Raw genomic sequence first — 26,589 nt, 5'->3', positions numbered from 1 at the left:
TATCTCAATTGTGAAGTTTTATTGCAACTTTAACTCTTCCGGTTAGATTTTTTCTCGGTCAAACAAAACTGGATAATTTCCTGAAAGTGCTGTAGGTAAATTTTCTATTTCTTTAAATTTAAATATTTGTAATTTACAAAACATTTTACTTTCGATTTTTTTTTTAAACTTGAAAAATGACCAGGTGACGTCAAAATGTACATGTATGTAGATAATTTTTTTTATATAACATGTATAACTTATAAGGCTTAATATTATTAATAATGCCTATTAATAAAGTTGAGGAAGGTCATACTTAGGTGTTACCAGAGACATATAATACAATGTCTCGGGTGTTACCAAGGAGTACGAAGTCCGTACATGAATTACTGTTTTGAAACTGATTTTTGCAAAATTAAAACCACAGTCTTAACATGCTAAAATGATTTTGTTTATGTATATATAATAATTTTTAAATCTTATAATTATAAACTTTAAAGAGGGTCTCATTGGGGGTTTGGATCCCAGATCCGGCTTACTGGTTTGTCAGATTCCCATATCCCGCTTACACTATGTATGTAAGCACAGTCGCTTGAATTTTAGTGATATATATATGTATGAAAACCAAAATTCAAGCGACTGTGATGTAAGCAATTCTAATTTTTTTATAATTTCCTGTGTCCCGCTAGACTTCATTTCCCGTTTTCACGGCACAATAATTTGACTTTCACCTGTCACACTTACAAAAAATCATCAATCCCGCTTAGACCCCACATTAGTTTGCATACTAGCAGCAGCATTAATACATTGTATACATGTATACCTTTCACATTTGATATCACAACTGGGGGTTGGACAATAATTAAATCTTCTACAAATTGCCCCAAATATATAGTGCTATAGTGGTCTAGAATCTGAATCTGAATATGTACGTTGCAGGGCCAGTATATAGCATCAATGGCAACTGGAGAGAGGTGCTCTATTAAAAACTTTCAGCACTTTTAAGACGTCATTAGGCCAAATAAAAAATATATGTGTGGTTCCAGTAACCCTACCGTCCCTACTTTTTCGGCTTAAAAATAGCCTACCCTAAAGATTTTATTGTCATTTTTCGTTAAGCACTGCTAAAGTCAGAATGTTGCTCCCATAGACTTAATGTCATGAATGTAAAAAATAACCATAAAATAAAAAAAAATCCCTGCCTACCTACCCTAACTTTTTTTCAGATGTAACTGGAACCACACATACTTTTTTATTTGGCCTTAGTCCAAATAATTATGATGTCTTGAAAGGCTTTTATATTTTTTTTCTTTGACGCCTTACATCGCAGGGAGGCATCAAAGCAAAAATTTAAAATAGCTAAGACGTCATAATTATTTGGACTAAATCATGTAAATCGTCATATGCATTCTGCAGGGTAGTATAGAAATTATTTATGTTCCATGGCATAAGTACATGTACATAATATGACTGAGGGACGATCATCATCTTATTCCCAATTAGTTTGTGTGCAGTAAATAATCAAACTTTTTCACCCGTACTCAACATGTGTTGGAAGTGACAATGCCTACATTTTTGTCACGTGATGATGGAAGTCAAATGGCAGATTCAAGCTTGCTGTTCGGTGTGAGCCAAGGCTCCATGTTGAATACCTTACTATGACCTACATGTATAATGGTTGACTTTTACAAATTGTAACTTGGATGGAGAGTTGTCTCATAGGCACTCCTACCAGATCTTCTTATACATATCTATATCATTTTTAATTGTATATATGTACCTGTATCATACATCAGAATGCAATTTCTTATAATTGCGATTCTCAAAAAGTCACTTTATTCCCATTATAAACATGATAAAAAAAACTCCCATTAATTACTGAATTTACATTAATTGATAAAATAGAACCAATTTTGTCTAAATAACAAAGTGTAATGCAAAGTTCTATTCATTATTTCAACCTGAATAACTCCAGTATGATTGATTGATTGTTGTTCAACGCCAGTTTCAAGTGCCACTTTTGGGCTATTTTGTTGGCGGTCAGTTTTTTGTCGAGCCTGCAACTTTTGTTGCAGAAAGCTCGACATAGGGATAGTGATCCGGCGGCGGCGGCGGCGGCGGCGGCGGCGGCGGCGGCGGCGGCGGTGTTAGCTAACTTCTTAAAAGCTTTATATTTTAGAAGGTGGAAGACCTGGATGCTTCATACTTTGTATATAGATGCCTCATGTTACGAAGTTTCCGTCAGTCACATGTCCAATGTCCTTGACCTCATTTTCATGGTTCAGTGACCACATGAAAAAAAAGTTCAGATTTTTTGTAATGTTGAATTCTCTCTTATTATAAGTAATAGGATAACTATATTTGATATGTGCGTACCTTGCAAGGTCCTCATGTCTGTCAGACAGTTTTCACTTGACCTCGACCTCATTTCATGGATCAGTGAACAAGGTTAAGTTTTGGTGGTCAAGTCCGTATCTCAGATACTATAAGCAATAGGGCTTGTATATTCGGTGTATGGAAGGACTGTAAGGTGTACATGTCCAACTGGCAGGTGTCATCTGACCTTGACCTCATTTTCATGGTTCAGTGGTTATAGTTAAATTTTTGTGTTTTGGTCTGTTTTTTTCATACTATATGCAATAGGTCTACTGTATTTGTTGTATGGAATGATTGTAAGGTGTACATGTCTAGCGGGCAGATGTCATGTGACCTTGACCTCATTTTCATGGTTCAGTGGTTATAGTTAAATTTTTGTGTTTTGGTCTGTTTTTTTCATACTATACGCAATAGGTCTGCTATATTTGTTGTATGGAATGATTGTAAGGTGTACATGTCTAGCGGGCAGATGTCATGTGACCTTGACCTCATTTTCATGGTTCAGTGGTCAAAGTTAAGTTTTTGAGTTTTGGTCTATTTATCTAATACTATATGCCATAGGTCAACTATATTTGGTGTATGGAAATATTTTATGATCTTTATGTCAGTAGCGCAGGTTTCTTTTGACCATGACCTCATTTTCACGGTTCATTGCACAGTGTTAATTTTTTGTGTTTTGGTCTATTTTTCTTAAACTATAAGTAATAGGTCAACTATATATATTGTATAGAAGCATTGTTAGCTGTACATGTCTGCCTGGCATGGTTCATCTGACCTTGACCTCATTTTCATGGTTCATTGGTCTTTGTTTAGTTATATTGGTTAATGTTAAGTTTATGAGACAGTTGTAATAAAGCTTTATACTTAGGGCTATCAACATAATATCAATGATTAGTAAAGAAGGCGAGACATTTCAGCGTGTGCACTCTTGTATTGATGTAGAAAGCAGGAGTGCACTGAGAGAGAACCTACGACCTTTGATATCAGTGATATTGTTTGCCTCAAATTACAGCCGAAATTCGGCCTTTTCCCCTAGAGAAAATTCCCAATTACTAAAAAAAAATGGCTTAAAATTCCTCCCAAAAAGTTTTACATTTTCCCCAAACAGTGATGGCATTGGTAGTAATGTTTGTAAATATCGTATTCATGTTATTATTTTGATATTAGAAAGCACTTTTGAGATCCGGTTTTCTGATCAGAATCATCATGGTGTTTGTAACACATATAGTTTTCAATGCAGTAAGTACCATCATTGCTTCTGTTTCTTTCCCCTCTCCAAAAAGTACTTTTCAGGCAATCGGAACTACTCGGCTTTTCTGGTTGCACGAAGTTATTGTACTGCATAGCGAGAATGGCCGAGTAGTTACGATTGACTTTTCAGGTTGATAATGTCTGACAACCAAATTATACATGAAAAAACAGTGCAAAAAAGACAGCAAAGGTCAGCAAAAAATCAGAGATGTGTTTAGAATAAAATATACAAATTTCCCAATTTCAATGAAAAATATACATTTTTCCCAATAAAAAACGGTAGAGGTAGTTTTGAAAAAAGACAACAATATCACTGGATATGAAAACTACATGTACTTGTACAAATGTACCACTTAGCCAGCTAGGCTTTAGTATGATCAGGAGGTCTGTCTGTTTGTTTGATGATGTAAATTGGAAATGATCATTGATATCATACAATTATTTCTTTGTGTGAGGTTGATACTAGGATTATATATCCACCTGAAAGAAGTATATCTACTGAAGATGAGATCTGAGGTTGATATATCCTCGTATTGACCTCCTTCAAAGGCTATGATTTTTACATTGTTATTAAAGCAGAAATACAATGATGTGTTGCTATGATTGTATCACACATGCTCAAATAAAATATTGTTTGTTTCCCAAATCCCGACCAACCCTGCAAAAACCGTCAGACTCAAAACTAACTACTTTATAAGGACCTTCAAAGAGGGGAACACATTTCGCATGTACGTATGCTTTGCAGTTTTAAGATGAGCAAGATTATTAAATTAAATTCATAACCTTATCACTGCTTATAAAGCATTTAAAGTACAAATGAAGTAGTGAAAAAAAAAATTAATGACTCATATACTGATACATTTTTGATTTTACAGACGTACATTGTACATTCATTATGTCATGATAATATTAAATGTGGTGAAAACAATTAAAAAAATTGTCAAAATTCCTTCCTTCCTCTACCATTGTATGTCTACTTTAGATATGCCCACACAGTATATATATACATGTACACTTTGAAATTTAAAATATACTTCTTTGTCAATTGATAAAGTACATTGTGACTGGTGTACTATACTAATAGCCTTAGCACTCAATCTGTCTTGCTCTGTTATTGAAAGCCTCAAATTTATGGCTGTGATATTGTTATGAAGAACAGCAATAAAACCACCATTCTTCATTGTCCCCAGTTAGAAATAAAGTGAGTCTGTCTTTCAGTTCTGTAATGTTAGAGCTCTCATGTGCAAAAATGATGTGTACGATTCTTAGCAGATTTTTATCAAATTTATATGAGAGGTTTTATTAAAAATGTAGCAATATCTGGTACAAGTTTAAAAATTAGTACTGATTAACCATTTTCAAAACAGATATGCCCCTTGGAAATATTACTTATGGAAAATCATTTTACTTTTGAAACTTATTAGTCCAGACAGATTAGTCTAGGACTCATGTACTGCCTTAGCGAAAATTCTGAGTACTTTTAAATGATCCGGAATTCCGGATCTTCTTTACTTATTCTTTGATGAGAAAATATCTTTCTTTTTTTTTTAAAGACTTGTTACAATTGCTTGGCTATGAATTCTTGAAAAAAAACAATGAAAAAAGGGTTAAAGCTTTTATTGCATATTTAATATTTTTAATTAAATCTATGGACACAGATGAATATATCAAAATCCTCCCCAATGCAAATCTGCTTACTGGTGTTGTTTTTTTAAAGTTATTTTTGGATGCAGGTCCAGGAAAAGAATTACCTATATACATGATATATAAACCTACATGTATAAATAAATTTACCGGGAAATAGATTAAATGTCATTATGAATAGGTACATATTTTAATTCAATTTCTATAAGGAATAGGAAAAAATTACAAGGAAATGCTATCTTAGTACAAATGTACTTAGCTAGGAGGAAATGAAACCATTATTAATTTGATTGTCTAGAATTAAACTAGATTGCATTGTGATCTCATTATTTGTGTATTAGACTGATAGATAGATAGATACATGTACATGTACATGTACATTTCTTTCAAATGATATACAGTTTACATTTACTATTTGTAAGTATTGTTATTTTAACATGTTTAAGTAAAATGTAAGATATTAAAAGCTTAGCTCTGGTCCATCAGTTAGTAATTAGAATTTAATTAAAGCTATATGAAGAAGAAAAGGAATTAGTCAGAGGCGGATTTAGGGGGGCCCGGGCCCCCCATTTTTTTTTTAATAAAATTGGTTACTTATATAGGGAATCACTGAAGCGTGACTGGAGTGAGCCCCCTCTTAGGCAGTCAGTGGGCCCCCACATCTGAAAATTTCTGGATCTGCCACTGTTAGTTTATCTTGTTCATGTACAAATATAGCATAAAAAAATATTATGTTTGCTTTGATGAGAAATCCTCCCCTTCAACTCCTGTCTCTCCTTCAGTGTTCTCCCCAGGGCCTTTTAACATCAGGGTAATGTGATGCTATCTAAATTGGTTTTCTTATAGATTATGTTATGGATGTGATGCTATAGTTTTTAGAAGCAAGATGGTATTTCAAATTTCCCTATTTACCATGATGCTAAACAAATGCTAAATGCAATTTCTGGGGAGAACACTGTCCTTCACCTGAAATAATGAGGGATGGGCTCCTTCCAAAAGGATTATATATTTCCCTGAATGTTTTAAATATTGTGTGCTTTAATCCCTTTTTGAAAATTGTGATATACACGTGTGTTGAAGACCCATTGGCCGTTTTGGGCTGTTTTCTACTCTTTGTTCGGTTTGTTGTTTCTTTGAAATGTTCCCCATTTCCATTCTTCATTTTATAACCATGCAGGTTATTATAACCATAGACATGAAAGAATAAAAACTACTTTTTTATGCCCCACCTACGATAGTAGAGGGGCATTATGTTTTCTGGTCTGTGCCTCCGTTCGTCCGTCCGTCCGTCTGTGCCTCCGTTCGTCCGTCCGTCCGTCTGTGCCTCCGTTCGTGCGTCCGCTCAGGTTAAAATTTTTGGTCAAGGTAGTTTTTATACGCACGTCGTCTTTTAGACGGGACGTATTATGGTATACCGTTGTCCGTCCGTCTGTCTGTCCGTCCGTCCGTCGTCCACACTTCGGACAATAACTCAAAAACACTTTCACCAATTTCCATGAAACTTTGGTGAATCGTTTATATCTATTGACGTAAGCTCCCTTTCGTTTTTTTTTAATTTCAGATTTTAAGTTTTGGATTTATGGGGCTTTATTCATAAAAAAGGGGGGATTTTCAACACTTCGGACAATAACTCAAAAAGGCTTTCACCAATGTCCATGAAACTTTGGTGAATTGTTTATATCTATTGATGTAAGCTCCCTTTCAATTTTTATAAATTTTAGATTTTAAGTTTTGGATTTATGGGGCTTAATTCATAAAAAAAAGGGGGATTTTCAACACTTCGGACAATAACTCAAAAAGGCTTTCACCAATGTCCATGAAACTTTGGTGAATTGTTTATATCTATTGATGTAAGCTCCCTTTCAATTTTTATAAATTTCAGATTTTAAGTTTTGGATTTATGGGGCTTTATTCATAAAAAAAAGGGGGATTTTCAACACTTCGGACAATAACTCAAAAAGGCTTTCACCGATGTCCATGAAACTTTGGTGAATTGTTTATATCTATTGATGTAAGCTCCCTTTCAATTTAATTTCAGATTTTAAGTTTTGGATTTATGGGGCTTTATTTATAAAAAAAAGGGGGATTTTCAACACTTTGGACAATAACTCAAAAAGGCTTTCACCAATGTCTATATATGTGAAACTTTGGTGAATTGTTTATATCTATTGATGTAAGCTCCCTTTCAATTTTTATAAATTTCAGATTTTACATTTCCGTGCTTAAATTTTCCAATTGTTCCAATTTTGGGACAATAACTAACACTTTCACAAAATTTTATGCAAATTTGATAAATTGTTTATATCTATTGACATAAGCTCCCTTTCCATTTTTAAAAATTTTAGATTTTACATTTTCTTTTTATACTTAAAAAAGGGGGATTTTATGAAACTTTGGTGAATATATTAATGTAACATCCCTTTTGATTTGTATATATATTTCTAGTTGATCATATAAATTCATTTAAAGTATAAAAGACAAGTTAAAAGAGCAACGGGCGTATCATGCGCTAAAGCGCAGCCCTTTATTGAAGAAGTTGAAATCCAATCAACTTGAAACTTAGTACACTTGTTCCCCATGATATGATCTTTCTAATTTTAATGCCAAATTATAGTTTTGACCCCAATTACATGGTCCACTGAACATAGAAAATGATAGTGCGAAGTTCAGGTTAAAGTTTTTGGTCAAGGTAGTTTTTGTTCTTCTCATATATGTTATGATGGTATGATACTAAACCCCTGACGGGAAGGATTGTGCCTGATGTTCATATGATGAAATCATAATCTTTCAGTCAGTTTAATTGAAGTCTGGAGCTGGCATGTCAGTTAACTGCTAGTAGTCTGTTGTTATTTATGTATTATTGTCATTTTGTTTAATTTCTTTGGTTACATCTTCTGACATCAGACTCGGACTTCTCTTGAACTGAATTTTAATGTGCGTATTGTTATGCGTTTACTTTTCTACATTGGTTAGAGGTATAGGGGGAGGGTTGAGATCTCACAAACATGTTTAACCCCGCCGCATTTTTGCGCCTGTCCCAAGTCAGGAGCCTCTGGCCTTTGTTAGTCTTGTATTATTTTAATTTTAGTTTCTTGTGTACAATTTGGAAATTAGTATGGCGTTCATTATCACTGGACTAGTATATATTTGTTTAGGGGCCAGCTGAAGGACGCCTCCGGGTGCGGGAATTTCTCGCTTCATTGAAGACCTGTTGGTGACCCTCTGCTGTTGTTTTTTATTTGGTCGGGTTGTTGTCTCTTTGACACATTCCCCATTTCCATTCTCAATTTTATTTGATGAAGTTAAAGTTACATCAACTTGAAACTTAGTACACATGTACTCTATGATATGATCTTTCTAATTTTAATTCCAAATTAAAGTTTTGACCCCAATTTCACGGTCCACTGAACATAGAAAATGATAGTGCGAGTGGGGGGCTATTGGTACTTTACGGAACGGAACGGAACGGAACGGAACGGAAAAGAATTTCATTTAAGGTATCCAAAGGGGGCATTTATCAAAATTTCGAAAAATCTTTAAAACAAAACAAACTTTAAAATTTCTGTGTTTTACGGTTTTCCATATACAAATAACACAAATGTATACTAAATCTCATCTTCACAGGTGAAATGTGTAATAATGTATAACATCGGGAAATACTCTGTAGATGAATATGTCGGATTGTCCTGATAAATTATCATGAAATTAACTCATTTGCATTATGATATCTAGACTGACCTCACGTCGTCCTTGATTAGAGACAGTGATCAAGTTGAATCTGATTTAAACTTATTAATTTATTTTTCCGTTCCGTTCCGTTCCGCAAAGTACCAATTGCTCTGAGGAATTGGTATTTAACGGAAACAGACATCTTTAATGTAATTAAAGCAGTATGATAACAAAAATTGTCTGACACCTCTTTTTGCATGAGTGGTATGTGTTTTAGATAGCATTTTCGACTTGATCAATAATAAAAAATTTAACACAAAGGCAGGTTACACAAAAAGTCTTTCGCCTTCCATCGGTAATTATATTTTAAAAAAGAGGCCTTCAACAGCCCGTTCCGACGATGATTAGAGACAGTGATCAAGTTGAATCTTTATTAAATCTTTTAATTTATTTTTCCGTTCCGTTCCGTTCCGCAAAGTACCAATTGCTCTGAGGAATTGGTATTTAACGGAAAAAACGGAAACAGACATCTTTAATGTAATAAAAGCAGTATGATAACAAAAAGTGTCTGACACTCTTTTTGCATGAGTGGTATGTGTTTTAGATAGCATTTTCGACTTGATCAATAATAAAAAATTTAACACAGAGGCAGGTTACACAAAAAGTCTTTCTCCTTCCATCGGTAATTATATTTTAAAAAAGAGGCCTTCAACAGCCCGTTCCGACGATGATTAGAGACAGTGATCAAGTTGAATCTGATTTAAACTTTTTAATTTATTTTTCCGTTCCGTTCCGTTCCGCAAAGTACCAATTGCTCTGAGGAATTGGTATTTAACGGAAACAGACATCTTTAATGTAATTAAAGCAGTATGATAACAAAAATTGTCTGACACCTCTTTTTGCATGAGTGGTATGTGTTTTAGATAGCATTTTCGACTTGATCAATAATACAAATTTTAACACAAAGGCAGGTTACACAAAAAGTCTTTCTCCTTCCATCGGTAATTATATTTTAAAAAAGAGGCCTTCAACAGCCCGTTCCGACGATGATTAGAGACAGTGATCAAGTTGAATCTGATTTAAACTTTTTAATTTATTTTTCCGTTCCGTTCCGTTCCGCAAAGTACCAATTGCTCTGAGGAATTGGTATTTAACGGAAAAAACGGAAACAGACATCTTTAATGTAATAAAAGCAGTATGATAACAAAAATTGTCTGACACTCTTTTTGCATGAGTGGTATGTGTTTTAGATAGCATTTTCGACTTGATCAATAATAAAAAATTTAACACAGAGGCAGGTTACACAAAAAGTCTTTCTCCTTCCATCGGTAATTATATTTTAAAAAAGAGGCCTTCAACAGCCCGTTCCGACGATGATTAGAGACAGTGATCAAGTTGAATCTGATTTAAACTTTTTAATTTATTTTTCCGTTCCGTTCCGTTCCGCAAAGTACCAATTGCTCTGAGGAATTGGTATTTAACGGAAAAAACGGAAACAGACATCTTTAATGTAATAAAAGCAGTATGATAACAAAAATTGTCTGACACTCTTTTTGCATGAGTGGTATGTGTTTTAGATAGCATTTTCGACTTGATCAATAATAAAAAATTAAACACAGAGGCAGGTTACACAAAAAGTCTTTCTCCTTCCATCGGTAATTATATTTTAAAAAAGAGGCCTTCAACAGCCCGTTCCGACGATGATTAGAGACAGTGATCAAGTTGAATCTGATTTAAACTTTTTAATTTATTTTTCCGTTCCGTTCCGTTCCGCAAAGTACCAATTGCTCTGAGGAATTGGTATTTAACGGAAAAAACGGAAACAGACATCTTTAATGTAATTAAAACAGTATGATAAAAAAAAATGTCTGACACCTCTTTTTGCATGAGTGGTATGTGTTTTAGATAGCATTTTCGACTTGATCAATAATAAAAAAATTAACACAAAGGCAGGTTACACAAAAAGTCTTTCTCCTTCCATCGGTAATTATATTTTAAAAAAGAGGCATTCAACAGCCCGTTCTGACGATGATTAGAGACAGTGATCAAGTTGAATCTGATTTAAACTTTTAAATTTATTTTTCCGTTCCGTTCCGTTCCGCAAAGTACCAATTGCTCTGAGGAATTGGTATTTAACGGAAAAAACGGAAACAGACATCTTTAATGTAATTAAAGCAGTATGATAACAAAAATTGTCTGACACTCTTTTTGCATGAGTGGTATGTGTTTTAGATAGCATTTTCGACTTGATCAATAATAAAAAATTTAACACAGAGGCAGGTTACACAAAAAGTCTTTCTCCTTCCATCGGTAATTATATTTTAAAAAAGAGGCCTTCAACAGCCCGTTCCGACGATGATTAGAGACAGTGATCAAGTTGAATCTGATTTAAACTTTTTAATTTATTTTTCCGTTCCGTTCCGTTCCGCAAAGTACCAATTGCTCTGAGGAATTGGTATTTAACGGAAAAAACGGAAACAGACATCTTTAATGTAATAAAAGCAGTATGATAACAAAAATTGTCTGACACTCTTTTTGCATGAGTGGTATGTGTTTTAGATAGCATTTTCGACTTGATCAATAATAAAAAATTTAACACAGAGGCAGGTTACACAAAAAGTCTTTCTCCTTCCATCGGTAATTATATTTTAAAAAAGAGGCCTTCAACAGCCCGTTCCGACGATGATTAGAGACAGTGATCAAGTTGAATCTGATTTAAACTTTTTAATTTATTTTTCCGTTCCGTTCCGTTCCGCAAAGTACCAATTGCTCTGAGGAATTGGTATTTAACGGAAAAAACGGAAACAGACATCTTTAATGTAATTAAAACAGTATGATAAAAAAAAATGTCTGACACCTCTTTTTGCATGAGTGGTATGTGTTTTAGATAGCATTTTCGACTTGATCAATAATAAAAAAATTAACACAAAGGCAGGTTACACAAAAAGTCTTTCTCCTTCCATCGGTAATTATATTTTAAAAAAGAGGCCTTCAACAGCCCGTTCCGACGATGATTAGAGACAGTGATCAAGTTGAATCTGATTTAAACTTTTTAATTTATTTTTCCGTTCCGTTCCGTTCCGCAAAGTACCAATTGCTCTGAGGAATTGGTATTTAACGGAAAAAACGGAAACAGACATCTTTAATGTAATTAAAGCAGTATGATAAAAAAAAAAATGTCTGACACCTCTTTTTGCATGAGTGGTATGTGTTTTAGATAGCATTTTCGACTTGATCAATAATACAAAATTTAACACAAAGGCAGGTTACACAAAAAGTCTTTCTCCTTCCATCGGTAATCATATTTTAAAAAAGAGGCCTTCAACAGCCCGTTCCGACGATGATTAGAGACAGTGATCAAGTTGAATCTGATTTAAACTTTTAAATTTATTTTTCCGTTCCGTTCCGTTCCGCAAAGTACCAATTGCTCTGAGGAATTGGTATTTAACGGAATCAACGGAAACAGACATCTATAATGTAATAAAAGCAGTATGATAAAAACAAGTCAGACCCTTCTTTTTTGAATGAGTGGTAAGTGTTTTAGATAGCATTTCGACTGGATCAATATTTAAATAAACAGCTGCGCCATGAGCGCATGATACGCCCGTCGTCTTGTGAAAAAACATAAATCTTTTTTGAATAACACAGGGTTGTACAGGATGTCATGCTTAGTATATCCTGACTCATTCCTTATTCCCGCTCAATAGGAAGATTGTACAAGATGTATTTGGAAACCCGACGCAACATTAGCCTGTTAAGTTTTAAGCAATAGAGATACAGCGCAACATGTGAAAAAAAACCTCTTTTTTTACAAAATCTCAATAACTCGAAAATATAAAAATGAATCATCACCAAAAAGTATACAGATCTTTAGATTAATATAACAAAGAAGTGTGTAAAGTTTTAAGCAATAATCATAAATCGTTTTTGAGATATGGTGCGACATGTAAACCCCCCCTTTTTTTTTTTACAAAATACTCAATAACTCAAAAATGACATTTTGAATCATCACCAAAAAGTATACAGATATATTAAGATTAATATAACTAAGAAGCCTTTGAAGTTTTAAGCCATAATCAAGAATCGTTTTTGAGATACGGTGCGACATGTGAAAAAAATTTTTAAACACACCCCTGTTTTAGTTACAAAGTGCCATAACTCAAAAAGTTGTAATCTTATTTTCACAAAAAAGTATACAGATCATTTGACAATCATAAGAAACAACTATATTAAGTTTCAAAAAATTTGGATAAGTCGTTCTCAAGTTACGGTGCGACATGTTTACACCAGACAGACGGACGGACACTGGACATTTGTATACCATAATACGTCCCGTCAAAATTGACGGACGTATAAAAAATAACACAAAGACAGGTTAGACAAAAGGTCTTTCTACTTCCATTGGTAATTATAAATTAAAAAAGGGGCATTCCGAAGATGATAAGAAACAGTGATCCCCATTTCCATTCTCAATTTTATATTAGAAACAAGGTCTCATAAATATTAAAACATATGTTTAAAATATATCTTCATAAAAATATGAGCACTAAACACTGGTTTACACTATAATAAAAAAATGTTTGCAAATTTTTAAAACATTTTCGGATTTATCAAAGCACTATAAAAAATGGTAACTCCTTAAAAGTCATAAAACCACAATAATAACTGCTGTTAATCAAAGTATTTATAAAAACTAAAAGTCTGTTCTGTTACAAAACCTATAGGCAAAGGTCTTACTATAATATCAGCGGGAAATTTCGGTTCTAGAGGTGCATTCCGTATTTAATCTGCAGGGGCGGATGCAGGAATTTTCGAAAGAGGGGGTGCTAACCCAGGTAACCCAGGGCAAAGGGGGGGGGTGCAAAACATATGTCCCGATACAAATGCATTGATCGGCAAAAATAAAGGGGGGGTGCACCCCCCCCCCCCCCTGGATCCGCCACTGAATCTGTTTTTTTTTTCTCCTATCTCCTGATGACAGCTGGTGTGTCCGTAGATATTGTTTAAATTTTCTATATTTTCACTTTTTAATTAGTTTACCTGCACAATGGCGCAGAAGCAATATTTATTTTTTGGCGCAAATGAAAAACTACAACTTTTAAGAATTGGCGCAAAAGCAATGCGTACTTAAATATCAATCAAATTTGACCGTGCCCACAAAACGATTGTTCAAATTACGAATAGTTTCAGCTTAAAATCCATGGCACTCTAAAATGTAGATTTTTTAAATCACATAAATTCCATATCGATATACGTATATTTGGATCTATGCAATATGTTTATCTGGACATCAGCATGCTAGCTGTAATGACTCCCATCTATTCTTTGCGGGCATTAAATAATGGACTTCATTAAAGATAACCGTTTTATTTATTGTCATATAATCCACTCTATTAACACAATGTAGCATGAATAACAAAGGTATGCTGGTGTTCAATGAATGATTACAAATGATGACAGGTAAGTATAACTCCAAACTGAACGTGAACATCAAACGGTAAAAAGCTGAAAGAACAAATAAAAACTCAATATAAAACCTATCAATCAAAAAGATTTGCCAAAACATACAAAAATACAAAGTTGGCTTATGACACTAATTGTGTTCCATACATTCACATAAAAAATACAAGTATTAACAATATATCAAGTTTGTAACATAACTGTGAGTCAAAACTGGTGTGTTCAGCTTTTAATGTGTTGAAAACTCGACAAGTATCAAACATTATGTATGCAAATTATGACACGAATTGCTTTCCATACTTTAAAAATAACGAAATGAGGGGGGTGCTATAAATCATACAAAAATTACCAAAAAGGGTATTTGAATGTTTATAGAACATTTTTATAGTGTAAATGTTGTATCTGTGTGTTTACAAGTAATAACAAACGGTTGTGAAACAATAAAACAAATAATCTGGTGAAGTGGCATATTTGTCATCATTGTCATTTATCCAACGTTTTATACGTCATCAAAACACAATACATGTTATATATGTTTACAATAAACAGTTCTTCAAATTGTCAATATGCTATAAACGTACACTGTGCCGGAATCTGGCAGATATATCAATAAATGATGCTGAATCATCAACGTGAGCATGTAAATAAGGGGAAATTACAAAAGAGGGGAAAGTAACAAAGAAGATAGTAAATGTAAGTCAACTTTCGGAAACATCATGAAATAATTACGGACGAGTCAGTACACTAGCTTAGTTCCGTCATTTCAATAACATGGATGGCAATATGTTTGATTGATCTAACCATACGTTAACCAGTGTCCTTTGAATACAGTGATCATGCATGATGTGAACATTTTTTTCTATAGACATAGGTAGATTTGATTAATCCAAATAATATAGGTATAAAGCATACCGGTGTCCATGCAATTCATAATGCAATACAACAATATATAGAAATAAATTATGTTTTTTTATGAAATGTATGTGCTTATGCAACATTATCAAACTGCTGTAATGCATTAGTTATAAACTTTGAAAGAACCGATGACTTTTCATTCGTTTTTAAACTCAAATGTACTTAAATAGCACATTTTAAACCGTAAGAAATTGGTTTATCTCTCGAAAAAACCTGAACTGTTCTCGAAAAAACCCGAACTGCTCTCGAAAAAACTTGAACAGATGGAAATGAATATACCCTTAAAATTGCCTTTTAATTACAATAACTAAAACTTTTGTTATAGCATATGTAAATGTAAGGATATAAAGACATCATGTGTGCATGCTCTTTGAAATTTGCATTGGTATGTGTATAGAAATTGCTTTTTTCTATATTTTGGCATAAAAGCATTATTAGGCCAAATCAAACTTTTTTAACTGCAAAGTATGTATGGTTGGCAACATCCTTTCATCACAAATACTTACTTAACTTGTTTGATCTTGTAAATTTAGTTTAAGCATTTATTTTACGTGTTACAGGAAAACATGTCTGTTTGTTTACATTTTTAGTCATAATCTCTCGAAAAAAAACTGGACGCTCTCGAAAAAACCCGATCTCAACCGGACACTATACCTACGGTGGTAATACTGATACGTATTATTACATATCAGTAAAAAAAATCTACAAACAGTATGTTAATAAAGAGTTATGAAGTAAAATGTACATGGGACAAAATCACAAAAAATACATAGAATAATACAAATTATCAATGAACAGGTGTTATATGTCAGTTTGGTATGGTCAAGACGTTTGGTAAAGATAACATCCTTTTAAGAGAGTTATCTCGCCTTAACCAGTTATGGGGTTTTTCGTATTGCGGATTGCATTCCGTATTTGTATGATATGTTAGTTGATTTGTTCTCTTGATTTATTGTTACCATTCCATGTAGATGTGTTTTTGAAGAATAGAATTTATTAACTTGAATATTCGTTTATTATCTATGCCAGAAAGGAGCATTAAACAGGGCTTTACTTGACAGTGGATGTAGAGTCTGCAACAAAAAACGAATCATAGTATATTTTTAGCATTCTTTTAAACACATACAGTAGACGACTTTAGTTTTAATACCGATTTTGCCGCAAATACTAATATTCTCTTAGAAATCAAAGACGGTTACTTCGAAGTCGATAATAGGGCTATCTTAACTAGTTATCGTAAGTGTATACTAAGATAGCCGTTAAATTGTTAAGATAACCCACGAGGGGATTGCAGATACTCTCTTATCACCATCGTAATCAGGTTTTCATGATACAGGGGCCCGCGGTAACAAGAAACTTCTCTTAAAGTCTTCGTAAGTCATAGTTTACGATTACACAAAGAATGCATTAAGGGTCCTTTTAAGAGTGTATCAAAAAGCATTCTATTTTCGTTCTTTTCTTTCCCATAACTTCGTTTGATAAAACCCTTAAAACATTCTTAGTCTAAGCGCACTTATTAATTTTCGGACTTATCCGACAACGTTTTCTTTGAAATTCTTTGATTTACATGTTAGTTTGTCCCGAAAAAATCTAGTGAAATGTTTGTATCGTAGGGCTATCATGACTAGCAGTGACACGGACAGTGAATTAAATGTATGCAATTACTTTTGCAAATAATCTTACATGTTTTCAATTTGTTTCTTAATCCGTTATAAATCAAAAGGACTTGAGCGGCCAAGCAATACACGTACAGTTTCATTCCCTGACATTCCTCATGTGTAAAATAAAGGTCATTTTCATTCTAAGATAGGTTGATGTGTGGGTAGAACCGCACTTACATTAAAATGTTTTTTCACAAGACGACGGGCGTATCATGCGCTCATGGCGCAGCTGTTTATTTAAATATTGATCCAGTCGAAAATGCTATCTAAAACACATACCACTCATGCAAAAAGAGTGTCAGACAATTTTTGTTATCATACTGCTTTAATTACATTAAAGATGTCTGTTTCCGTTTTTTCCGTTAAATACCAATTCCTCAGAGCAATTGGTACTTTGCGGAACGGAACGGAACGGAAAAATAAATTTAAAAGTTTAAATCAGATTCAACTTGATCACTGTCTCTAATCATCGTCGGAACGGGCTGTTGAATGCCTCTTTTTTAAAATATAATTACCGATGGAAGGAGAAAGACTTTTTGTGTAACCTGCCTTTGTGTTAATTTTTTTATTATTGATCAAGTCGAAAATGCTATCTAAAACACATACCACTCATGCAAAAAGAGGTGTCAGACATTTTTTTTTTATCATACTGCTTTAATTACATTAAAGATGTCTGTTTCCGTTTTTTCCGTTAAATACCAATTCCTCAGAGCAATTGGTACTTTGCGGAACGGAACGGAACGGAAAAATAAATTAAAAAGTTTAAATCAGATTCAACTTGATCACTGTCTCTAATCATCGTCGGAACGGGCTGTTGAAGGCCTCTTTTTTAAAATATGATTACCGATGGAAGGAGAAAGACTTTTTGTGTAACCTGCCTTTGTGTTAAATTTTGTATTATTGATCAAGTCGAAAATGCTATCTAAAACACATACCACTCATGCAAAAAGAGGTGTCAGACAATTTTTGTTATCATACTGCTTTAATTACATTAAAGATGTCTGTTTCCGTTTTTTCCGTTAAATACCAATTCCTCAGAGCAATTGGTACTTTGCGGAACGGAACGGAACGGAAAAATAAATTAAAAAGTTTAAATCAGATTCAACTTGATCACTGTCTCTAATCATCGTCGGAACGGGCTGTTGAAGGCCTCTTTTTTAAAATATAATTACCGATGGAAGGAGAAAGACTTTTTGTGTAACCTGCCTCTGTGTTAAATTTTTTATTATTGATCAAGTCGAAAATGCTATCTAAAACACATACCACTCATGCAAAAAGAGTGTCAGACAATTTTTGTTATCATACTGCTTTTATTACATTAAAGATGTCTGTTTCCGTTTTTTCCGTTAAATACCAATTCCTCAGAGCAATTGGTACTTTGCGGAACGGAACGGAACGGAAAAATAAATTAAAAAGTTTAAATCAGATTCAACTTGATCACTGTCTCTAATCATCGTCGGAACGGGCTGTTGAAGGCCTCTTTTTTAAAATATGATTACCGATGGAAGGAGAAAGACTTTTTGTGTAACCTGCCTTTGTGTTAAATTTTGTATTATTGATCAAGTCGAAAATGCTATCTAAAACACATACCACTCATGCAAAAAGAGGTGTCAGACAATTTTTGTTATCATACTGCTTTAATTACATTAAAGATGTCTGTTTCCGTTTTTTCCGTTAAATACCAATTCCTCAGAGCAATTGGTACTTTGCGGAACGGAACGGAACGGAAAAATAAATTAAAAAGTTTAAATCAGATTCAACTTGATCACTGTCTCTAATCATCGTCGGAACGGGCTGTTGAAGGCCTCTTTTTTAAAATATAATTACCGATGGAAGGAGAAAGACTTTTTGTGTAACCTGCCTCTGTGTTAAATTTTTTATTATTGATCAAGTCGAAAATGCTATCTAAAACACATACCACTCATGCAAAAAGAGTGTCAGACAATTTTTGTTATCATACTGCTTTTATTACATTAAAGATGTCTGTTTCCGTTTTTTCCGTTAAATACCAATTCCTCAGAGCAATTGGTACTTTGCGGAACGGAACGGAACGGAAAAATAAATTAAAAAGTTTAAATCAGATTCAACTTGATCACTGTCTCTAATCATCGTCGGAACGGGCTGTTGAAGGCCTCTTTTTTAAAATATAATTACCGATGGAAGGAGAAAGACTTTTTGTGTAACCTGCCTTTGTGTTAAAATTTGTATTATTGATCAAGTCGAAAATGCTATCTAAAACACATACCACTCATGCAAAAAGAGGTGTCAGACAATTTTTGTTATCATACTGCTTTAATTACATTAAAGATGTCTGTTTCCGTTTTTTCCGTTAAATACCAATTCCTCAGAGCAATTGGTACTTTGCGGAACGGAACGGAACGGAAAAATAAATTAAAAAGTTTAAATCAGATTCAACTTGATCACTGTCTCTAATCATCGTCGGAACGGGCTGTTGAAGGCCTCTTTTTTAAAATATGATTACCGATGGAAGGAGAAAGACTTTTTGTGTAACCTGCCTTTGTGTTAAATTTTGTATTATTGATCAAGTCGAAAATGCTATCTAAAACACATACCACTCATGCAAAAAGAGGTGTCAGACAATTTTTGTTATCATACTGCTTTAATTACATTAAAGATGTCTGTTTCCGTTTTTTCCGTTAAATACCAATTCCTCAGAGCAATTGGTACTTTGCGGAACGGAACGGAACGGAAAAATAAATTAAAAAGTTTAAATCAGATTCAACTTGATCACTGTCTCTAATCATCGTCGGAACGGGCTGTTGAAGGCCTCTTTTTTAAAATATAATTACCGATGGAAGGAGAAAGACTTTTTGTGTAACCTGCCTCTGTGTTAAATTTTTTATTATTGATCAAGTCGAAAATGCTATCTAAAACACATACCACTCATGCAAAAAGAGTGTCAGACAATTTTTGTTATCATACTGCTTTTATTACATTAAAGATGTCTGTTTCCGTTTTTTCCGTTAAATACCAATTCCTCAGAGCAATTGGTACTTTGCGGAACGGAACGGAACGGAAAAATAAATTAAAAAGTTTAAATCAGATTCAACTTGATCACTGTCTCTAATCATCGTCGGAACGGGCTGTTGAAGGCCTCTTTTTTAAAATATAATTACCGATGGAAGGAGAAAGACTTTTTGTGTAACCTGCCTTTGTGTTAAAATTTGTATTATTGATCAAGTCGAAAATGCTATCTAAAACACATACCACTCATGCAAAAAGAGGTGTCAGACAATTTTTGTTATCATACTGCTTTAATTACATTAAAGATGTCTGTTTCCGTTTTTTCCGTTAAATACCAATTCCTCAGAGCAATTGGTACTTTGCGGAACGGAACGGAACGGAAAAATAAATTAAAAAGTTTAAATCAGATTCAACTTGATCACTGTCTCTAATCATCGTCGGAACGGGCTGTTGAAGGCCTCTTTTTTAAAATATGATTACCGATGGAAGGAGAAAGACTTTTTGTGTAACCTGCCTTTGTGTTAAATTTTGTATTATTGATCAAGTCGAAAATGCTATCTAAAACACATACCACTCATGCAAAAAGAGGTGTCAGACAATTTTTGTTATCATACTGCTTTAATTACATTAAAGATGTCTGTTTCCGTTTTTTCCGTTAAATACCAATTCCTCAGAGCAATTGGTACTTTGCGGAACGGAACGGAACGGAAAAATAAATTAAAAAGTTTAAATCAGATTCAACTTGATCACTGTCTCTAATCATCGTCGGAACGGGCTGTTGAAGGCCTCTTTTTTAAAATATAATTACCGATGGAAGGAGAAAGACTTTTTGTGTAACCTGCCTCTGTGTTAAATTTTTTATTATTGATCAAGTCGAAAATGCTATCTAAAACACATACCACTCATGCAAAAAGAGTGTCAGACAATTTTTGTTATCATACTGCTTTTATTACATTAAAGATGTCTGTTTCCGTTTTTTCCGTTAAATACCAATTCCTCAGAGCAATTGGTACTTTGCGGAACGGAACGGAACGGAAAAATAAATTAAAAAGTTTAAATCAGATTCAACTTGATCACTGTCTCTAATCATCGTCGGAACGGGCTGTTGAAGGCCTCTTTTTTAAAATATAATTACCGATGGAAGGAGAAAGACTTTTTGTGTAACCTGCCTTTGTGTTAAAATTTGTATTATTGATCAAGTCGAAAATGCTATCTAAAACACATACCACTCATGCAAAAAGAGGTGTCAGACAATTTTTGTTATCATACTGCTTTAATTACATTAAAGATGTCTGTTTCCGTTTTTTCCGTTAAATACCAATTCCTCAGAGCAATTGGTACTTTGCGGAACGGAACGGAACGGAAAAATAAATTAATAAGTTTAAATCAGATTCAACTTGATCACTGTCTCTAATCAAGGACGACGTGAGGTCAGTCTAGATATCATAATGCATGACTTGCAAATGAGTTAATTTCATGATAATTTATCAGGACAATCCGACATATTCATCTACAGAGTATTTCCCGATGTTATACATTATTACACATTTCACCTGTGAAGATGAGATTTAGTATACATTTGTGTTATTTGTATATGGAAAACCGTAAAACACAGAAATTTTAAAGTTTGTTTTGTTTTAAAGATTTTTCGAAATTTTGATAAATGCCCCCTTTGGATACCTTAAATGAAATTCTTTTCCGTTCCGTTCCGTTCCGTTCCGTTCCGTTCCGTAAAGTACCAATAGCCGAGTGGGGCATTCGTGTACTATGGACACATTCTTGTTTTCATCATATTTTCTTTCACTTTTTTTTTTAGAAAATGGCATCAAGCAAGTTGTTCCTGGATACAATTTCCCAAATAGAGGAGAAAAAACTACCTCCAAGACTGAAGAGGGAATTCTTTGTGTGTGATGATAATGACAAGAATGCTGGACCAGTAATTAGAGTAATGCAATGGAACATCTTAGCCCAAGGTTTGTGTTGATAAAAGGGAAAAGGCTAAGCTTTACATATAAGTTAAGAGGCAATAAATGTATAAACATCTCAAAACAAAAGATCTTTTGGAATACATTTTATGATATTTTCTAGGGATGTCAACCAGTATTTGAATACTGAGTATCTCTTGGTAGTCGAATTATACCAAAAGGAAACTTGACTAAAAGGTTCCTGTAAAATATTGTTTCCTGCTTATGGTGGTACCTAACACTACAGGGAGAAAACTCTGTAAAATCAGCAGAACGTTTTAATGACATGGTGTTGTTAAAGGAATGTTAAGCTTCTCAATGATCAAAATAAGTTTTTGTCAAACTGCTATATAACCAGTGTAATTTTTCTGATTAAACGGTTGGTTCAAATTTTTGAAATTTTTATATTTTTGTCATAGGGTCAAAGTTAATACTTTGTCAAAATTTTAAGAAAATTAAAGGAGCCAAATTAATTTTAGCTCAGGTGTTGGGTACCACCTTAAAGAAATAATCAAAATGAAAGCATTTTAAGAGAGTTTTCACAATGTCATGGCCAACAATAAGTAAAAGTGAAATGGGTATAATGTTTTTGTTTCCATTTTGTAGATGTTTTTCCGAGTGTGTACTCGAGCATCCCTCAGTAAATCTTAACTGAGTTGACATCCCTTATATTTTCTCAATTCATTGCATTAGATTAAGAGATAATGATATCCAGTCGATCCTCCTTGTGGCGAAAAAATTGGGATGATTTTAATTATTTTGTCAACATTCAATATAGCCAATTTTTAGAGTATGGAATTTTTACCTTTTGGCATATTTGACTTAAACTAAAGTCAATAGCTACAGCTAACAAGAGAAATTGTATCAGCTGAAATAATCAAGTCAAGATTACATTTAAATTGCAATGACCAATAACATCAGTCTACTTATAAGAGTTATTGCCCCTGAAAAGGCAATGAGGAATTTTTTTTTACATTTCTTTTTGTATTACTATAACTTAAATTTTTTGGCCTAAGCTTTGTCTATTCTTTAATTTATTTTGTTTGGTCCTTTATTTCTGTATCTTTTTGCCTTTTATTCTCTATTCCATAAGGGAGCTACCATTTGATTTCTATGGGGGGGGGGGGGGGGCTAGGATGAAAAATTTTGTCCTGCATTTTTTTTTTAGCTGTAATCTCTGTCCTGCGTTTTTATTTTTCACTCTTATCGGTCCTGCCTTTTTTTTTTTTTTTTATAGTTTATCCTGATTTTTTTTTACCTAAATTGTCGTCCTGACTTTTTATTTTTGCAAGTGTCACATCCTGCCTTTTTTTTTTACTCAAAACTCCTGTCCTGCTTATTTTTTTCAAATTTCATCCTAGCCCCCCCCCCCCCCCCCCCATAAAAATCAAATGGTAGCTCCCTAAATCCAAACCCTCATTCCTTCTGATTTCAAAGTTTATTGTTTTTTTCTTTTCAGCTCTTTGTCATGGAAGTGATAATTTTATTCTGTGTCCTAAAGAAGCTTTACATTGGGAAAACAGAAATTTACGAGTTATTGAAGAACTTTTACAATACAGCCCACAAATACTCTGTCTACAGGAAGTCGATAAATTTGAATTCGTCAAAGAAAATCTCGGCAAAGTAGGTTACGAGGGTGTTTTCTTTCCCAAACCTGATTCACCATGTTTAGACTTTAGACATCACACTGGCCCTGACGGATGCGCTATTTTTTATGCCGCTGATAAAGTTAAAATGATCTCACAAAAATGCATCGTGTTAGAAGACAATGGTTTTGAAACAAATCAAGTCTGTGTTATTTGTACATTTGGTATCATTGGAAATGATCATACTCCAAGTTTTACAGTAGCAGTCACACATCTCAAGGCAAAGTCAGGGTTTGAAGAGCTTCGTTTTAGTCAGGGATCTTATTTACTTCGCTACTTAGAAAAAATGGTTGAAAGTGGTCCAGTCATTGTGTGTGGCGATTTCAATGCTGATCCCAAAGAGAAAGTTTATGCAGCTTTCAAAGCTTCTGTGTTAGGTCTGCAAAGTTCATATACATATCTTTCCAAAACAAAATCAGAGCCAGATTACACCACATGGAAATTCCGTGGATCCAGGAGAAGTCCAGGCGGACGTGAAGAATCCTGCAAGACAATTGACTATATTTGGCACTCCAAACATTTCCATCCAAAAGGTATCCTGGAAATTCCGACAGGAGAAGATCTAGGGGAGAATAAGCTTCCATCATTGGTGTTTCCATCTGATCATTTGTCTCTCGTCTGTGATCTACAACTTACCAGTTGATGATGTTAAAAATTATAGGTTCTTTGGAATAAAGTAGATGTGATCAAAATTAAATGTACCATAAAGTCCCTCCTTGATACCTGTAGCTTATTCTATCTTTATATTAGTTAGTAGTTGATCACAAGAGTTATTTAATTCATTTATTTATTCTAATGTTTGGTAGACCCCAGTCTTATACTTTCTGTAATCTTAAAAAACAAAATTGTATAAAAAAATTGAAAAGGTTTTTTAACCTTAAGGCATTTTTTCACTTATTTCTAACAATAACTATTGACTCACAAACCCAAATTGCCAGTCAACTTATAATGGTTTCAATTTATTGCCAAGGGAAAACATGTATTTTCAGTTAAAAGATTGTAACATTATTATCGCTTCACATGTACAAAATGTTTTTACTCTTGAGTTTTTAGTATTTATACAAGTATATGAGAAAGGTAATTTTAAGGAAATGTTTCATTATTTAAGATGTACTATTAATTGTATATTTAAATTGTAATTATGTCACAAATACTGCCTGTTTGATGTCCAAATCCATGTATATTAAAAAAAAGGGGTATGATTTTAATTTTCCTATCAAGTCCAGTATTGTAGGACTTTTGTCCTAAAATAAAAACTATAACAGTATTATGAATACACATGTGTTATAAATCACTAGCTGTGGTGTTGAGTGAAACAGGGTGATTTCTAGTGATTTTGAGCGATCTATGAATAAGCAGAGAGAAATTAGTTTAAAAAGAACCACTAGAAAAGTAAATATTAACATATTCACCTTGTTAGACAGAAAACTAATGGATCTGGAAAGAAACTAAGTGTGATTAGATTACAATAGTGCAATATATTATTTATTGATATTACAAACTTCTACTGACACAGAGGGAAATACTTTTTTTTGTGTGTGTGTGTGTGTGTGTTAGGGACGACATCAAAAGTTCAATGTAGGATAAAAAAAACTTTATTCACATAGTTTTTTCACTGACCCCCCACCCCCCTCTTAACTTAATTTGGGAAAAATTGATTTACCTATATGGATAAATGTAAAATAGATTTTGGATTAACAAAACTTGCAGCAATGTTGACCCCCCACCCCCAAACTATTTGATTTTAGTTTTTTATCCTACATCGATCTTTTGATGTCGTCCCTTACACATATCAACTGCCTAAATGATATTTTCTATTTTTGAATAGAGGAAAACAGATCTGTTTATACCATTTTTATATCAATGATTTTTTTATATTGAAAATGAAATATCAACAGTTTGAGTACCATCCACTTTATTTTAAAGATATCTGTATTTGTTATATAACAAAAGTAATTTAAAATTTATGACAGCATGTTAGTATTAAGAGTTTTTTTTCTTCTTGAAAATAAAATTTAAAAAGGAGTTGCTAGACCTGCCACCAAATTGTAATGATTATGAAAGAGTTGTTTTAAAACTATTACAGAAAATGTTGGGGAAGGGGTTGTGTTTGTTGTTTTGAACCCCTTTGCAACCTTAGTTTTTCATTCATTTTTCCTAATGTTTGCATCCTAATTATTTCATTCGTAGTTTAAAAATTCAGAGCATATAAAAATTCAAAGATTTTCTTTTTTCATATGAGAAAATGCCAGTTTTTCAAATACCTATTAAAAAAAACCACACAGACTTATGTTTTTCTGTAATTTGACTCAAAATAATTTGATCATTTTCCACATTCTCTATTGAAAAAGATTTCAGCATTAAAACCTAGTCATTCTGGGGTACTCTTTGAAAGCAAGAGTACAGTAAGGTGTGTTAACATCAATACTTGGGGAACATATTGGTGAAGAGGGTGATGCCAGATTTATCATACAATTTCCTGGCTGATACTTGTAAGAAATATTTCATCCAATTCCTTATACGAGGGTTGCAATGGTGTACCTTCATATCGAATAATGGTTAAAAAGCTTGCCAAATGACATTAACAGTAATTTTTGGTACATGACGATAAAATGTACACTTTCTGTAAGACAATAAAAAATAGACTAATTTTTGACGAATCATGTGAATATTTTTCTAAAAGTAATAGTAAAGATCTTTATTTGAGACTTCGCCTCAATCAGGAGAAGGAAAATTTGAGGAATCACGTTAAAATTACAACTAATTTGATGCTACCGCTTGCCGAAAATGACTGTTTGACGCCTAATGGTAAAGGGTATTGATACCTTCTTGTACGTAATTAACCAAAATTTATTGTCCTTTAATTTGTTATTACTATGACAAACATTTTATTGCTTTTTCAATCATATAGTTTGGATATATAGTACAATATACATGATACATGTAAGTTTTGGTAATTTTGACTAGGTACCCTCTTAGGAACCTCATATTTAGAACACTTATATCACTGTCAGCGTTATTGTTTTTATTTATGTAAAA

At 33.3% G+C, this 26,589-nt stretch overlaps 1 protein-coding gene and 1 long non-coding RNA gene across 3 annotated transcripts; one reads left to right on the top strand and one right to left on the bottom strand.

The window, feature by feature from the left end:
• On the top strand, nucleotides 1-25,334 carry LOC143042446 (nocturnin-like). 2 transcript variants are annotated; one of them, XM_076214737.1, is made up of 3 exons: nucleotides 1-95; nucleotides 21,757-21,913; nucleotides 23,364-25,334. In XM_076214737.1, the coding sequence occupies exons 2-3, from the start codon at nucleotides 21,760-21,762 to the stop codon at nucleotides 24,191-24,193; spliced, it is 984 nt and encodes a 327-aa protein (XP_076070852.1). In that variant the 5' UTR covers nucleotides 1-95; nucleotides 21,757-21,759; the 3' UTR covers nucleotides 24,194-25,334. The 2 variants fall into 2 exon arrangements, with proteins under 2 accessions (XP_076070852.1, XP_076070851.1); XM_076214736.1 differs by lacking the exon at nucleotides 1-95 and adding an exon at nucleotides 5,621-5,667.
• On the bottom strand, nucleotides 14,271-17,204 carry LOC143042445 (uncharacterized). Its single transcript, XR_012967992.1, has 2 exons — nucleotides 14,961-17,204; nucleotides 14,271-14,424 (listed from the first exon to the last, which is right to left on the bottom strand). It is a non-coding gene; the product is annotated as an uncharacterized LOC143042445 (long non-coding RNA).
• Nucleotides 25,335-26,589: the final 1,255 nt, after the last annotated feature.

The sequence above is a fragment of the Mytilus galloprovincialis genome, chromosome 8 (assembly GCF_965363235.1).
Source record: "Mytilus galloprovincialis chromosome 8, xbMytGall1.hap1.1, whole genome shotgun sequence".
NCBI lineage: Eukaryota > Metazoa > Mollusca > Bivalvia > Mytilida > Mytilidae > Mytilus > Mytilus galloprovincialis.
The sequence above is the reverse complement of the archived record's forward strand: the minus strand, read 5'-3'. Positions and strand labels throughout refer to the sequence as shown.